The 15,838-nt window shown below is 37.2% G+C and overlaps 1 protein-coding gene across 1 annotated transcript in view; it reads left to right on the forward strand.

Annotated features, from left to right (window-relative positions):
• Window positions 1–15,838, forward strand: part of AP2A2 (adaptor related protein complex 2 subunit alpha 2) — a 67,454-nt gene that overhangs the window by 29,216 nt on the left and 22,400 nt on the right. The window contains exons 6-13 of the mRNA XM_014058557.2: window positions 695–796; window positions 2,260–2,368; window positions 4,378–4,525; window positions 6,916–7,084; window positions 8,768–8,905; window positions 9,490–9,672; window positions 11,939–12,036; window positions 12,621–12,852. Coding sequence (XP_013914032.2) covers window positions 695–796; window positions 2,260–2,368; window positions 4,378–4,525; window positions 6,916–7,084; window positions 8,768–8,905; window positions 9,490–9,672; window positions 11,939–12,036; window positions 12,621–12,852 — 1,179 coding nt within the window. The remainder of the gene's footprint in view (window positions 1–694; window positions 797–2,259; window positions 2,369–4,377; window positions 4,526–6,915; window positions 7,085–8,767; window positions 8,906–9,489; window positions 9,673–11,938; window positions 12,037–12,620; window positions 12,853–15,838) is intronic.

Consider the following 15,838-nt stretch of genomic DNA (forward strand, 5'->3'; position numbering starts at 1 on the left):
GACATGGCATGAGAAGGTCTGGAATAACTTAAAACAGGTGCTCCTGATGCCAATCCACAGTTAGCCAGGAAGAATAACATGGGGGAGGAACAGGATCAAATATTGCTGGCAACTACGTAGATTTTGCTTTGTACTATCCCTTTTTCTTAATAAGCTAATTTTAAAAATCCATGTTAACTCTTTAATGAGCCTCAAATACCTTTGGAAAATATCTGATTGATGAATGTTGAGTTATGCTATGAAAAGTTCTTACTTGTTTATATTTCTTACAGTTGAGGGTTTAAAAATAATCACTTGAAGTAGAGAAAGAGAGTTACTTTTAGGTGGCCCTGTTGTTTAATTGAATTAATAGATTTACCACCTAAAGTCCCATGTGAGACATATGTGTCACATATGGGCAGCTGTGGTCTTCATGGGCAGCTATGAAGCTGAGGATCTTGTTTTGACAGCCAAGCTTACAATCCTGTAACACCCATATCTATTTGCACTTGCCCAGATTGTGACAGTATTTTGAACATACCTTAACTGTGAAATCTATAAGTACCATCACAAAATGAAATTCTCTTTCACCAAGCTTGTAAAATGGAATATGAAACTTGATTGTATTCTTTGCATGTAATAATAATATATTGTACATATGACAGATTTAAGCCTGTAGATTTTAAGGGAACTTATAAAATTGCTTTTTTCCCAGGGTGTGGTTACAGCTGCTACCAGTTTGATCACTACTCTGGCACAAAAGAATCCAGATGAATTTAAAACATCAATATCTCTGGCTGTTTCCAGGCTTAGTAGGGTAAGTAGATTGTTGGCTAGACAGAGTGGTAGAACAAAATAACTCTGGAATGTAAAAGAGGATAATTAATTAGGTTAATAATTTCAAGTTCTTACCTGCAAAATGAAAGTACAGTTGATGCTGAGGCCAATCTGACTATGTAAGTTAACTACAAACGTCATTGTTGGCTAACTTACAATAACTATCTTAGCCTTTTTAATGGATTTTGATAACTTATCTGTGAGTCTCAAATTTGTGGTGAGAATATATTTTCAGCCCACCCATTCTTATTATTAGATTTTTATGTTGGCTTTTATTTATTTTGTTCAACTCAAAATGGCAAATGTACATAGCACTGCTGCCTCCTATTTTTCCCCCTATAAAATGTACCTCTTAAATATAGGTATAAGAAATCCTAAGTATACCTATGGAAAGTCACTTAGTGTAGTGGTTAAGATAGCAAGCTAGAAACCGAGTGACTATGAATGCTAGTCCTACCCTAGACTGGGACTTTAGCTAGTAAGTTTCACTTAGCTCTAAGAAAGAAGCAAAGACAAGCCACTTCTGAAATTTCTCAAGAAAATGACAAGAACCTATCCAGGCAGTTGCCAAGAATCAAGACTGAATCAAATGCATAAAAGTATATTTAAGCATTAATTATACATATCTTTTATTCAGATTATTCATCATTTGTATGGGTATTTAAAATAAAGCTATTAGCTTTTTAATTATAGAGTCTAAGAAGTTCATCTATTTTAGTAATTGGACAAAGAACCAATAATACAAGTTGAATAGCATCTGTAGATTCTATTGTATTGTGCTATTATATTTTTAACCTGTGTGAATAGTTCATTTGAGCAATGAACTATTAGTTCAGTGATGAGGAGTCTTTCCCTTCCTGCTTTGAGTCATTAGTCCAGCCTCAGTTTTGACACAAGCAGTTGCTGTGTATCTCTCTTCCCTTAGCTGAAAATTATTGGAGAGCAAAAATAGCCTAAAAACCAACAGATGGTGAGTTCTAGTCCTCCTTTAGACATGAAATTTGGCCGGATGACTTTGGGTCAGTCACTCCCTCACAACCCAAGCCATCTCACACTACCTAGAACTATACAAACTTGAGTTATACAAAATAAAGACAGCATTTTACAACAACAACATTAAGAATGAGACTATATCAAGAAACAATTATGCATTTGTTTGCATTTTCCAGTCTGTTATTCCCAAGAATTGTGTAAACTAGTAGCAACTTACGTTAAAACGGTACCTGTAGCTTATTTTTGCCTTTTGTTTGCTCTGAGAAGTGCTTAAATGTTTATTAATTTCTAGCACACCTTCCACTTCATCAGTGTTCAAGCTAGTGTGTTTTATTTTCTTTAATTTTAATTCCTGTTTTCTTAGACTTCGTTAAAATTCAGAATCTGCATTGTGCATTCCCTAGGATTACAAAATGTCACCAGAAAGTAACAGAAAATTTATACTTTCAGATTGTGACGTCAGCATCTACTGATCTCCAGGATTATACGTACTACTTTGTTCCAGCTCCATGGTTATCTGTGAAGCTTTTGAGATTGTTGCAGTGCTATCCTCCACCAGGTAAAGTAATGAAAAACTGTTAATAGTTTCACGCTTCCTTTAATTAGCAAAAGCATTTGAAATGTATGTATGCGATCATGGAGATTGCAATGTATCAGAAATTAGAACAGCTCTGTGCATGCTCACATATGCTCAAAATCTTCTTTTCCTCTTTGAATCCAAATTACTGTAGACTGATGGAGGTTGTTGTTGTTTTAAATAAATACAACTGGCTGAACAAGCATACCTAGTTCTCAGTATTTGGAACAAGTACAGTTTGGCTGAAACAACATTACCTGGATCCAACGCCTTTAACGAATACTCTTTGGCTTTTTCCTTGGTTTACTGCCATCTGGCTATTTTAAACAAGTGATTTAAATGAAGGCATAGATGAAATTCTTACAGATTTATAGAAAACAAAAAGCCCAAAGAAATCCCTGGCATCATAAAAGATAGAACAAAGATTAAAAGCAATTTCTGGGCCAAACCTTCAAGAGGCAATTCAGCCTCCGTAAGTTCAAAAAGTATTCGGCAAAGAAGTACAGATTGGAAGAGATCAGGCATGGTAGCAGCCACGGTGGCGCAGTGGTTAGAGTGCTGTACTGCAGATTACTTCAGCTGACTGCCAGTTGTAGTTCAACAGTTCAAATCTCACTGGCTCAAGGTTGACTCAGTCTTCCATCCTTCCGAGGTGGGTAAAATGGGGACCCAGATTGTTGGGAGCAATATGCTGACTCTGTAGACCGCTTAGAGAGGGCTGTAAAAGCACTGTGAACTGGTATATAAGTGATATTGCTTTTGCTGTATGTGGAAAAGACACTCTGGTTAACTTCAAGTGGTGCATGAGCTTTAATAGTGATGTCACTATTAAAATGCAATCGTAATATATGTGATATCAAACACATATTTTCCAGAACTTGAAACAAAACTTATATCATATTCTACACTCTTCTGGTTGCTTCTGGAATATAGTTCTATAGTTCATCACTTTTAAAAATTTGTTTACAAATTGGAGAAATGCAAAAGGAGAAAGGAATTTGTGGAAGCTTTGGGGTATATTTGTCTTGGAGATCTTAAGATGAATGAAAGATGCAATTAGAGTTTTCAGATAACTGAGGTTTGCCATTCAGAGGCAAAAACAAATGCACACAAGGACAATGTTAGGTCAAAAATGGCAGGAAAACAGATTTGAATTAAACTTCAGGCAAAAAATATATTCTTGTTAAGCCAGTATAAGCTTTCTTGAATAGTAACTGAATATTCTTGGAAATGCTAAGCGGAGGCTAGATCATATTATAAGTGCTATATTTGCTGTTTGTGTTGGAGGTCACTTCCAGATAACATCTGGAATAACATCTCTTGCAAGTATAACATTCCCGAGTCCCATATGTGCATCTTGCTCTTGTGGGGGGTCATAACTATTTCAATAATTTGAAAAGAAATGTCCTCCCATTGTGTCAAAACATTGGCTGGGAACTGTTGCCCTGCACTTAAATTCAGTTTGTCTTATTTGTCTCCAATATTGTCTAATAGTCTAACACTAATTAGCTGTAATATAGACAGAAATGATGACTGTTGGATTATAGCTTATTAAGCAAGGATGGATTTCTCAGCATTCCTGATCTTACTTACTCCTTATTTTCCTGATGCTAGTAAGCAGACTGGAGAGAATCTTTCTTTGCTATTTCCATTTTGACAAGTCTACCCAGCTCTGAGGAACATTGTGGTGCAATACTGCCACAAACTTGAGCATTTCATGGAAGGTGCTGTTGTTTTTTCACTTAAAAATGTAACTTTCTGCATTTTTCCACACATTTAGGATTGGAATTATTTAATGCTGTGTATTGTATTGAAGCTAAGAGCTGCCTAGATCAGAAATCATTAGGTACTCTATACTTGCATGATATGTTATTCCATGTTATCTGAAAATAGCACTGAGTTTTTCAATGAGACATTTAAAGGTCATATAGTAATTGTATAATTTTACTTTGTTCAGCAAATTTGCCTAATGAGTTTCTTTCTCCCAAAAGACCCTTCCGTTCGAGGACGTCTCACAGAATGTCTGGAAACTATTCTTAACAAAGCTCAAGAACCTCCTAAATCGAAGAAAGTGCAGCATTCAAATGCAAAGAATGCTGTACTGTTTGAGGCGATTAGTTTAATTATCCACCATGACAGGTAAGCTTTGGAGGAAAACTGTGCTGTGAAAACTGCCGTGGCCTTTTAAAACAGCCCTGAACTGTGTAATTGCATGTCACTTCAAAGACCTGTTCAGTGGCAATTTCCAACTCGAACCTTACCACATTGGAAAAATCAGGAGCTTTTCGAACAACAATTTAAGTGATTCAAAAGTTAAGCCAAAAAGGATCACTCATGTTAGAAGACACTGTAAACTGCAACACGCCATGGGGATCTGGTCTTTCTCCACTCTGTTGCTGGTACCTGGATTTGTATTTTGTCTTTCTTTAAAAACAAAAAAGGAAATAAACACGCAGGGTGTGGAGAGATTAGTTGAGTCCTTTGTTTTACCTTTAAAATGAGCTCTCTGCATTCCTGAAGCATAGGGAAAAAGGAGTATATAGGAGTGGCTCTGTTTGCAACTGTTCCTGAATTAGACGCCCAGAGTCCCAGTGGGAGTGGGCGGCATACAAATTCTATTAAACTCGAAACTTGAACTAAACTTTGTTTTCCTGGAAGACTTACTGGTTGCTTAATCGTGGAACCACATGCCAGCTAACATAAGTTATGGCTTCATATGGTTCCCTGCCTTAACCTCAGTGTGGATTTATTTCCTGGTTTACACATGATCCAAAACTGAAACACATTTTGTTTAGCATGTTGTGTGAATCAGGTGCAACCAATGTGGGGAGACAGGAATGAGATTTTAAGCACATATTTTCCCTATTGAAATTGTATTCCATTTCAGAAGTCTACCTAAAAGGATGACTTGAAAATGAGTCTCAGTCACACATCTTCTCAAGTGACAGCACCATAGTGCATCTCAAATCTCGCTTTGCTCTGTGCCCTATAATGACCGTCTTCGATTCATATGCTTTCCCTTGAGAGGACAAATATTTCTGAACTTGGCCAATCATTCTTGCTTTGCTTACATTATTTTCAATGCATTTTCATCAATTAAAAACAGCACCAAAATAAGACATAGTTTGATGATGCTGGAATAGCATAATAAGAAAAAAAATGTAATCTTGTGAAAAAAAAACCCACAAGATTCCATTAAATTGTTTTTCTTGGATAAGATTGATTCAAAAAATACAAGTAGCTCTTGGTTATAATTTTATGGTCCAAGGTTTTGTGTTTCTTTGGTTGCTAAGGAGAGACCATAGCTGATAAAGATTTGTGTAACTACAGGTTTTAACTTGTTTTTTGTTACTCTATAAATGTACAAAATGGCAGATGAACTTTTGTGCATGTATAAAGTACATTTTTAAAGATCCTTGTATCCAAGGTCTTGGTTTCCATAGTTGTAGGACTGAACTGAATTTTTATGAAGAACAAGGGCCATACATACATACCTGCTTGGCAATTTTATGATATTATTTTGTCCTAATTCTTAAATTATGTGTGATGCTGCTCACTCATGGATAATAACCATGTGTTTGTAGTATTGTACGATCACATGGGAATGTCAGATGTGACTTCCTGAACCAAAGAATGATCAGTCTAGATGTAGGATAACATCTGGGATTCCTATGCCAATTACTATATTGATAAGCTCATCCAAAACATTTAATGTTGATGAAACAGCATGAAAAGTAAATATGCCAACAGAAACAAGATAACATCTACATTTATTGGTGACTGGAAAACACTTATGACATTTTACATAAAAAATTTAAAAAATGAACTTGTGATTTATGGTTTTGATCTTCAGACACGATAAAGTAGAGAAAGAAGTGAGTCATGATATAACTTGGTTTTATCAGAGAAGTTAAAATAAAATTGTACTCAATAACTGTTGTGAAGAATATCAGAAAATATTTCTTGATGCTTTTATATCTTCCTTGTTTTTTCTACTTTCTTCTACTTTCTTTTTTTACTATACTTTTAGCTTTTTCTATTTATTTCTTTTTCACGTTCTTTTTCTAATATAATTTGTAGTAGTTCTTATTCTTGTGTGTGTGTGTATGTGTATGTATATGTGTGTGTGTGTGTGTGTTTGTGTGTGTATACTCTGTGTGTGTATGTATGTGTATATGTATATATGCCATCACTAGAACATCAGGATTATACATAATTGACTATATTATTCCAAAATGCATACTCCCAGCTCTTATGAAATGCTCTGTGAAAATGATACAGATAAAGTTTCCTGCTTTAAAATGAATTGTACTTCTTATTATTACTAACATTCAGAAAATATTAGCTGCACTTTTAATGCCAGTGAAGGTACCTTTTCCTTTTAATTCAAAACAATTTTATTGTATACATGATATACAATGACAATAAAGGCTATGCTATCTATCAATGCTCTCACTAATGCTCTCCAATATACTTGTGCTACTGACTCTTACAGTTTATTAACTTTTTACATCCTCTCTTCTGCCTAGTGAACCAAACCTGCTTGTTCGTGCCTGTAATCAGCTAGGCCAGTTTTTGCAACACCGGGAAACTAATCTTCGTTACTTAGCATTGGAAAGCATGTGCACACTTGCCAGCTCTGAATTTTCACATGAGGCTGTGAAAACACACATAGAAACAGTGATCAATGCATTGAAGGTAACATTTGGTTCTGTATATTTTCTACAACCCTGATTATTCTGCTTGATTTTTATTTTATTTGTTTAAATCATTTATAGAGCTGCCTATCTTATCAGCTCTGGGCAACTCCCAATCAAAAGTTAGAACCGCATAAAAACAATAAAACTAACCACATTAAAAAGAACAAAAACCCAGCACCAAATCAAACAAGTGGTATGCATTTTATTGGTTTTTCTAGCACGTTTTCTCCAAGTTTTTATTAAACTATTGCAGGCTATGAAAATGTTTTTTCTTTGCAACCTCTTTAAAACATTTCATAACCCACAATAAGGTTGAGGTTTTTATCCAATTAGGCCATGCTTGAACTTTAGCTCCCATTCTGTTTTGCTGTATCGGAATTTAGCAAGTAGAACAATGCTGTGTTGGTAACCCTAAGAAGAGCCCTCTCTACCTATGAAGATGCAGAAAAGAGGGGGGAAAGTTAAATGAGTAACCGTGGAGGAAGGAAGAGAAGTGAAAGTTCATAATGTGGGAGTTCCCTCCTTTCCTAAATGTGTGACTCCTGCATGATTAAAGCTAGGGCTGAACTTAATCACAGATAGACAATAATTTTGGAAGAGGACATTCATTCCACAGGGAGTGAAATTGGGAGTAGTTTGTACGTTCCATTCTTTCATCTTCCATTTTTCTGCTGTGCCTCGATTCCTGTTCCTTCCTTGCCCCTTCTCTCCATATTATTGGCCTTGCTATTCTGTTGTTTGAGGCAAAAAGAAATGAAAAGCTCCCGCCTACACCTTGTACAAATGTCCCACTTTGAATCTATCTTCATAACTGAAGATGGAATATTGTCCTTTGCTGCACCTGGACATATCAGTTAGCTTGGAGGATGCTGAACAGGCAGTAAGATGTACAGCTTTCCTCTTCTTTGCTATTGCTACTGTCTAAGCAAGTACATTTTATAGAGCTGACCCTATTATTAGGTTGGTGCATCCCATTCAATCCTCAATACTTTTTAATCCAGGGGTGTCAAATTCAATTTCATTGAGGGCCGCAGGGGGCCAGGGTGAGTGTAGCCAGGGTAGGCATGGCCTGCTTGACATTACTTGTGTCAGGGGCGCCTGTGGCCTGAGGGCCCTGCCAATGAAAATGGGCTCCCAAACTCAGTTTTCAGATGCGACGGCTTCCTGCAACCCTCTGCCAGCGGAAATGGAGCTCGGGAGGGCCACGGGCCAGTCCTTTGTTGTTTCCAGGTCAGCCCTGTGGGCCAGATCAAAGCACCCAATGGGCTGGATGCGGCCTTGAGTTTGGCTCTGTTCTATTCAGTTCAAGAAAGATATTTGGATAAGGAAAGATCCTGGCCTTTATTCTTTATTTCATCCCTACTTTAAAGAGTTTCTGAGGACTCTGTGCAATGTACATATATTTTTAATTCATTGAATCATCTTCTACTTTATCTTAAAGTACCTGAATGCAACTTGAACTCTGCTAGCAATAATACAGCTCTTTCAGACACTGTACATTAATAGTCATTTTATGCCAAGTACTATTTAGACTTCTTGATTTCATGACAAAATTATTGATTCTGGTTCAGTTCTCAGTATCTCAATATTCTCAAAGTCTCATGGTATACAGACCTGTTTGAAAATTATTTTCATATCTTTCCCCTAATTTTTTATGCTATAATTATGATGCTACTTCTAGACCGAGAGAGATGTAAGTGTACGACAGAGAGCAGTGGATCTCCTGTATGCTATGTGTGACCGAAGCAATGCCCAACAAATTGTAGCCGAAATGCTGAATTATCTGGAAACGGCTGATTATTCTATTAGAGAAGAAATCGTAAGTTTTTAAAAATGTATCTCAGCTTTCATTGCATGCTGTGCATGTAACGTGACTGGGGTTTATTTTGTTTTAACAATCTACATATCATAATTTCAATAGCAACTAAACTTATTTCAAAAAAATATAACAATGAAGTTAGAAATTGTTTTGGGGCAGGAATTATTGTTGGAGTTTGAAATATGATGCTCTGACACTTACACTATTCAGAGGAATAACTAACATGTAGGCACATTAGTTAGGGAATGGTCATACATGGACTTTAGTGTTATAGCAAAAATTCCTCCCTATTAAATTCAGCATCATTTTTCTTCTGAACAAAAAACTTGGTGCTGGCATTGATCAGTTCATTAAATTGTGTATTCAAACTGCTCATTGTGAAAAAGTTTTTTTTTCATTTGATTAGAGTATTTGTAGAACTATGCTATATCAGGCCTTTGTTATTAGTTCAAAGATAAATGTTAATTTGTGTTGTACTAAATGTAATGTACTAAATTCGTTTTTGTAATTGCTTAAATAAGAAGGTAACCCATATTCCTTTTCCTCCCTCCCTCCTTCCTTCCTTCGTTCCTTTCTTTTTCCAGGTACTCAAAGTTGCAATTCTGGCTGAGAAATATGCAGTGGACTATACATGGTATGTGGATACCATACTGAATTTGATTCGAATTGCTGGGGATTACATTAGTGAAGAAGTGTGGTACAGAGTAATTCAAATAGTAATTAACAGAGATGATGTGCAAGGATATGCTGCAAAGACAGTTTTTGAGGTAAGACTATTGTTCGGCGGTCTTTTCTACCTGTAACCCATTGTACTCTATAATAAAAACAAACTAGTTGGGTAATTCATGAATAGAAGACAAGTTGTTATGAGGGGAAGTTATTTTAAATGGACTTTTTCTTTTTTACTTCTTGTATTTCTTCTTCCTTACATTGTTTTATCAGTTGATTTTTTAAAAAAAAAATCTGGATCTAATACTTCTTCATAATTTTAATATTTTTAGTATCATCTAATGTTAATATGTACTTACAAAACATTAATAAGTAGCCTGTATAGTATTTTTGGATAAGAGCTTTCTAGAAAAATGAGAAATGGATTTGGTATCTGATGGTTTATTAGTTTAAAAAAATCTGCACTGTAGTGACTTTTTTGAAAATGTATTGTGCTTTTATGAATGTGTAACTTTACAAAAGGAGAGGCAAGGTGATATTAGAAATTCCAGACACTTCCGTCATCTGAGGACATAGCATCCATATTGGCCTATTATAATTTTAAAGGTCTAATTTGGCTTCAGCAACCTTAGAGAAAAGCTCTAGGACTCATTTATCCTGGGCTCCAGTATTAAAAACAAAATTCTTCTGGTTTGACAACTGGTCATACAGATCTCAGCTTCTCTATCCCAATCAAAAGCCAAATGGCACTTGTCAAGATCGTCTAGTAATGAAGAGTCATATACTTGGAACTCTGCCTTGACCTGAAAATGTATGGTAAAACCTTGCTTGGAGAGAGTTTTCATGAAAGTTATACGCTATTCTTAAGACAGTAAAGGTGTTCTTATTGCAGGTAACAAGTCATCTTTCATGTATCTAAACCCCTAAGTAATGAATAATTTTTTCTATCAAAAGCTATGATATACAAAGGACCATTTTTTATTAGCAATGTGTGGGTCCAAGGTCACTGGAGGGATAGTCAGACTCAAAAGCAGGCAGGAAACTCAATTTTCTATTTCTATCTTGTTTCTCCCCAACCCCCTTTTTCCTCCCAACTCAGTACATAGTTAGGGAAGGGACTGGACATAACCTCTAGCAGTTCAATTAATTGCTTGCAAAGGTTTTTTTATTGTACTGTAATTGTCAAAGTGCAGAAAAGATGTATTTAAGAATGGAACTTATTTATTAAAAATAAATAACTCTCTACTAAAGATAAATGAGCATTATAAAGGTGTTTAACAAGTAAAGTTGGTCTCCTGTGAGTATCTTGTAAATTAGGTAAGTGTTGATTGCAGAATAGCTAATAAACATTTTAAAACTGTGTAATCAATTGGGGAAGGTGGAATGTGTTTCCTTACTTTGAGTCTGTTTCCTTGAACAGACTTCTCTGGTTGATTATGGCCATAAACTTATCCTGTGGATTAACTGTAATTATTAGGGGTGGGGGTGTTTGTGGGTCTATTCCAAGGGCAGAATTTGGATCTAAGTATAAATAAGAATACCTCTACAGTTTTGGGGGGAAAAATCCTAACAGGGTTATCAGAAATAATTTTTCCTGATTGTATAACATTTGTGTTCCTTATACATCTGGACCCTAAGAATAGGTTATGCATATAACAGAATATATATGTCTGTCTGTCTGTCTGTCTGTCTATATCAGCACAATTGCAACACAAATGTAACAATAACAAAGGCAATATTTAAAAAATGGCTTTCTGCCTGGATGACTCCTAGGGTGAGCCAAAAGACAGAAAAAGGGAAGCAGTATGCTCCCTCCCATATTGACACTATATATATATATATATATATATATATATATATGTGTGTGTGTGTGTGTGTGTGTGTGTGTGTGTGTGTGTGTGTGTGTGTGTGTGTGTGTGTGTGTGTGTGTGTGTGTGTGTGTGTGTTATATTTATGCTGATAAATAAATAAAGGGAGACTAGTATAGATCTATTTCAAGCTATTTAGCTCTCATCAGCTATATATATATTTAGTGTCACAACCCCTGGTAAGCCCCAATTATGGGAGGAAGCTAACTGCTTCCATCATCTGTCAATCGGCTCGTCACAAGAGTCCATCACGACAGAAACCCAACATTTTTACTGTTGCCTTTGTTAGCACAAATAAAAAACACAAATAAAAAACATATATATATATGTGTGTGTGTGTGTGTGTGTGTGTGTGTGCATGTATGTGTGTGTGTATATATATGTGTGTGTGTGTGTGTGTATGTATGTATGTATGTGTATATGTATGTGTATATTTGCCTCAGCACATTTCTGAATTGGTAATATTTTTATGCTTCCCAAATGCCTTTTTCAACAGGCTCTCCAAGCACCAGCATGCCATGAAAACTTGGTCAAAGTGGGTGGTTACATTTTGGGAGAATTTGGAAACTTGATTGCTGGGGATCCAAGATCCAGGTAAAAACACTATAATATCCTCAGTAGCACAATCACACTGAGAGTCAGCTCAGGCCTCATATGATTAAGTGTGGCTCTACTTATCCCAGTTCTTGTTCAATCCCCTAACCAGAATACCATTACTGACTTTTAAGAAGATAATTATCTCCGGCATGTAACCAGATCTTTTTATTATTTCTCCCTTTAAAGCAGAAGTAAGCAATGTATTTGGGATAATTAATTGCTTACCTATCATTTTTAGAGATTTGATTGCAGCATACTAGTATCTTTTTTTAAAAAAGAATATTTAAAAAATAAAATTACAGTTAAAAAAACAAATATGAGAATCAAGAGAAATGTCACAGATACACACAAATATAAGTTTGCCTGCCCCTGGTTTGAATATTAAAACAATATAAACCATTAGAACTGAATAGTAGTAGCATAAATTAGAAATTTAAAATGCCCAGCAGCAGAAATGTCCTATATTTCAAAACGCAATATCAGGATTTTCATGCTGAACTCCTTCCCCTCCCCCCCCCCAATCAAACAAATCATTGTGAATGGAGTGTTAGCGCTGACTCTGTTTTCTTTCTCTCACCAAGTCCTCTTATCCAGTTCAACCTGTTGCATTCAAAGTTCCATCTGTGCAGTGTCCCAACTAGAGCACTACTTCTGTCTACTTACATCAAGTTTGTAAATTTATTTCCTGAGATAAAAACTACCGTTCAAGACGTGTTACGCAGTGACAGCCAACTAAAGAATGCGGACGTTGAGCTACAGCAGAGAGCTGTTGAGTACTTGAGGCTCAGTACAATTGCTAGTACTGATATTTTGGTATGTATGTATGTGTGGTTACATATATTTATAGTTAGGAACCTTACCTCCAAAGAGACAGTTCTGTTTTTTTTTTAATTTCTTAACAACTCAACTCTTAGTGATAACTTTGAAGGCAGTTGCATATTGTTCTGACCCCCTTCCGTCTGGTGAGTCACGCCGACCAAAGGTTACTGTTAGCCACGCTTTATTCACAGTAATTACTCACAGATATTGGCAGCAACCCAGACTCCCACAGATAAGAGATACATACAAGAGCTTCTCCAGATTAGTATAATGGTTGTGTCCTGCAAAAGGTCTTATCCCAAAGTCTCTTCTTATATACACTCTTGGGAGGAGCCAAATCACAACCACCTGGGCCTGATTATCTTCTATGTCTCCATAATTGCTGCCTGCGCTTCTCCACCCTTCTCTGCCTGGCATCCAGGACCAACTCCCTTTGCTCCACCCCACTGCTCCAGGGCCTGACGTCAGGGACAAACTCCCTTTGACTTTCACTGCTGCTCCATGCCTCAGGCGCCTCCTGGTGGCCAACCAGCCTCTCTGGTCCCTGCTCGGAGTCTGAACCCTGCCCAAGGTCCTCCACATCGTCCAGAGCCAACTCATAGGGTCTCTCGCTGTCGGAGTCTGTCGGCAGCTCCAACGGCTCCTGCTGGGCCACAACACATATCTGTCTTCAACAGATTGCAATGACGTCACCAAGGCTGAAGTTGGTGTGTGTGTGTGTGTGTGTGTGTAGATCTTAGGCCTGATAATCCAAGAAAGATCCACCTGCACTTAGTGATTTGGAATCAATGAATGCTGTGCAGGTAGTCCTTGATTAACAGCCACAATTGAGCTAAGGGAGACATTTGTTCAGTGAGTTTTGCCCCATTTTACGACCTTTCTTGACACAGTTGTTGCGTGGTTAAATTAGTAACACGATCCTTAAGTGAATCTGGCTTCTCCCATTGACTTTGCTTGTCAGAAGGTCGCAAAAGGGGATCGCGTGACCACAAGCGTCATAAATAGAAGTCAGTTCCAAGCATCTGAATTTTGATCCCATGAACATGGGGACGCTTCAATGGTCATAAGTGTGAAAAACGGTTGTAAGTCACATTTTTCAGTGCCATTGTAACTTTGAATGGTCACTGAGTGAACTGTTGTAAGTCGAGGACTGCCTGTAGTGCTGCACTGGCCAGCTAGTTAAAAGCCACAGCAGCAGCCTACTGTTCCTAAGCCAATGAGACACTGCTTTGTAGGTGCTCAGACAGTGCTGACACGGAGCAAGTACTTTTATGAAATTAGTGCCCTTAAGGGCAGGGCTAATTCCTTCAGTCACCTGCTGCTTACCACCTGAGCCACAGTGGCACAGTAGTTAAGAGTGCAGTACTGTAGTCTACTTCTGCTGACTGCTGACTGGCTGCAATTTGGCAGTTGAAATCTCACCAGGCTCAAGGTTAACTCAAGCTTCCATCCTTCCGAGGTGGGTAAAATGAGGACCCAGATTGTTTGGGGGGGGGGGTCAATATGCTGGCTCTATAAACCCCTTAGAGAGGGCCGTAAAGCACTGTAAAGCAGTATATAAGTCTAAGTGCTGTAGCTATTGCTTACACCTTTTCCCTTTATTTTTTAGCAGATTTTTTATTATTTTTTCCTTCTATAACACCTTACAGTCATTATATCAGCATTGTTATTTCATCATACCTGTACATGTATATAATATTTCGCTTCTATATTTACACACCTTTATACACAGTTCTATATCTATTTATATATATTGTTTTTCGGCTTAATTAATTTTATTCTTGTTTTGCAGCCATTTGTACCAATTGTTCCAAATTTCATAATATTCCGACTCTTCTTTATCTTTTAATTTCAGTGTTAATTTATCTATCTCTATCTTCCTCTGTTCAGCAGAGGAAAGGGGACAGTGGTAAGGTAGAGAAAGTGGAGGTAGTGAAGAAACAGGTGCTGTGGATGGTGATATTCCCACTGCTTAAAATCAAGTCTAAGGGACTGAACCCACAACTCCTTTAAATGCTATGGGAGCACTGAGTAGTGATTTGCTTATTTAGCCAAAGTAAGGGCAACCTTTACCTTCTTTCTCCCTTCATAATTTTTGGGGAGACCGCTGCAGGGGTACACACCTCCACACATTTTCTTGTTGACAATTTGTAATTGGTCCCACTTATAGTGGTGCTCACTTTCAGCAGCATTTCCAGCCAGTTTCTACCTTGTCTCTACTGGTTCCTTTTGAACTATCTGTCCATGCCTATTTTCTTTGCAGAGCTCCATTGCCAAAGGAACTCCAAAGTGGAGACTGACATTCTGGCTTCCACATTTGACAGGCATGGTCTCTGTGCTTGGCATGAAAAGAACCTTTCAGGAAATCACTAAGGAGGGGAGAATTAATGAACTTCTCCACTCTCTCCCAAGGGCAACCCAGAGGGCAAAAAACAGTTAATATGGTCAGCATTCAGGTGGCCTTCAGGACTTTAAAAAAGAGAAAGATCCACTCCTGATTTAGACAAAGCTGTTGTTATATTTATTTTATTTATTTATTTGTCAAACATGTATGAGATAACAGGTACAAGTATAAACATGGACTTGAACACAGAAAAATGGGTATGAATGAAAAGAAACATTAGGACATAGATGGTAGGCATGCTGGTGCGCTTATACATGACCCCTACAGACCTCTTAGGAAAGGGGTGAGGTCCATACTAGACAGTTTAAGGTTAAAGTTATGGGGGTTTGAAGATATAAGACACAGTCAGGGAGTGCATTCCAGGCATTGACCACTCTGTTGTTGTTGTATTTTCTGCAATTGAGTTTGGAGCAGTTTATCTTGAGTTTGTATCTATTGTTTGCCTGTGTATTATTGCGGTTGAAGCTGAAGTAATCATTGACAGGTAAGACGTAACAGATAATTTTGTGTACTATGCTTAGGTCAGATATTAATCGATGTAGTTCTAGGTTGTCCAAGCCCAAAACTTCAACCCTG

Source organism: Thamnophis sirtalis, unplaced genomic scaffold (genome assembly GCF_051295495.1).
Source record: "Thamnophis sirtalis isolate CommonGarterSnake01/CBP01778 unplaced genomic scaffold, rThaSir2_p1.2 scaffold_1, whole genome shotgun sequence".
In the NCBI taxonomy this organism is placed as follows: Eukaryota; Metazoa; Chordata; class Lepidosauria; order Squamata; family Natricidae; genus Thamnophis; species Thamnophis sirtalis.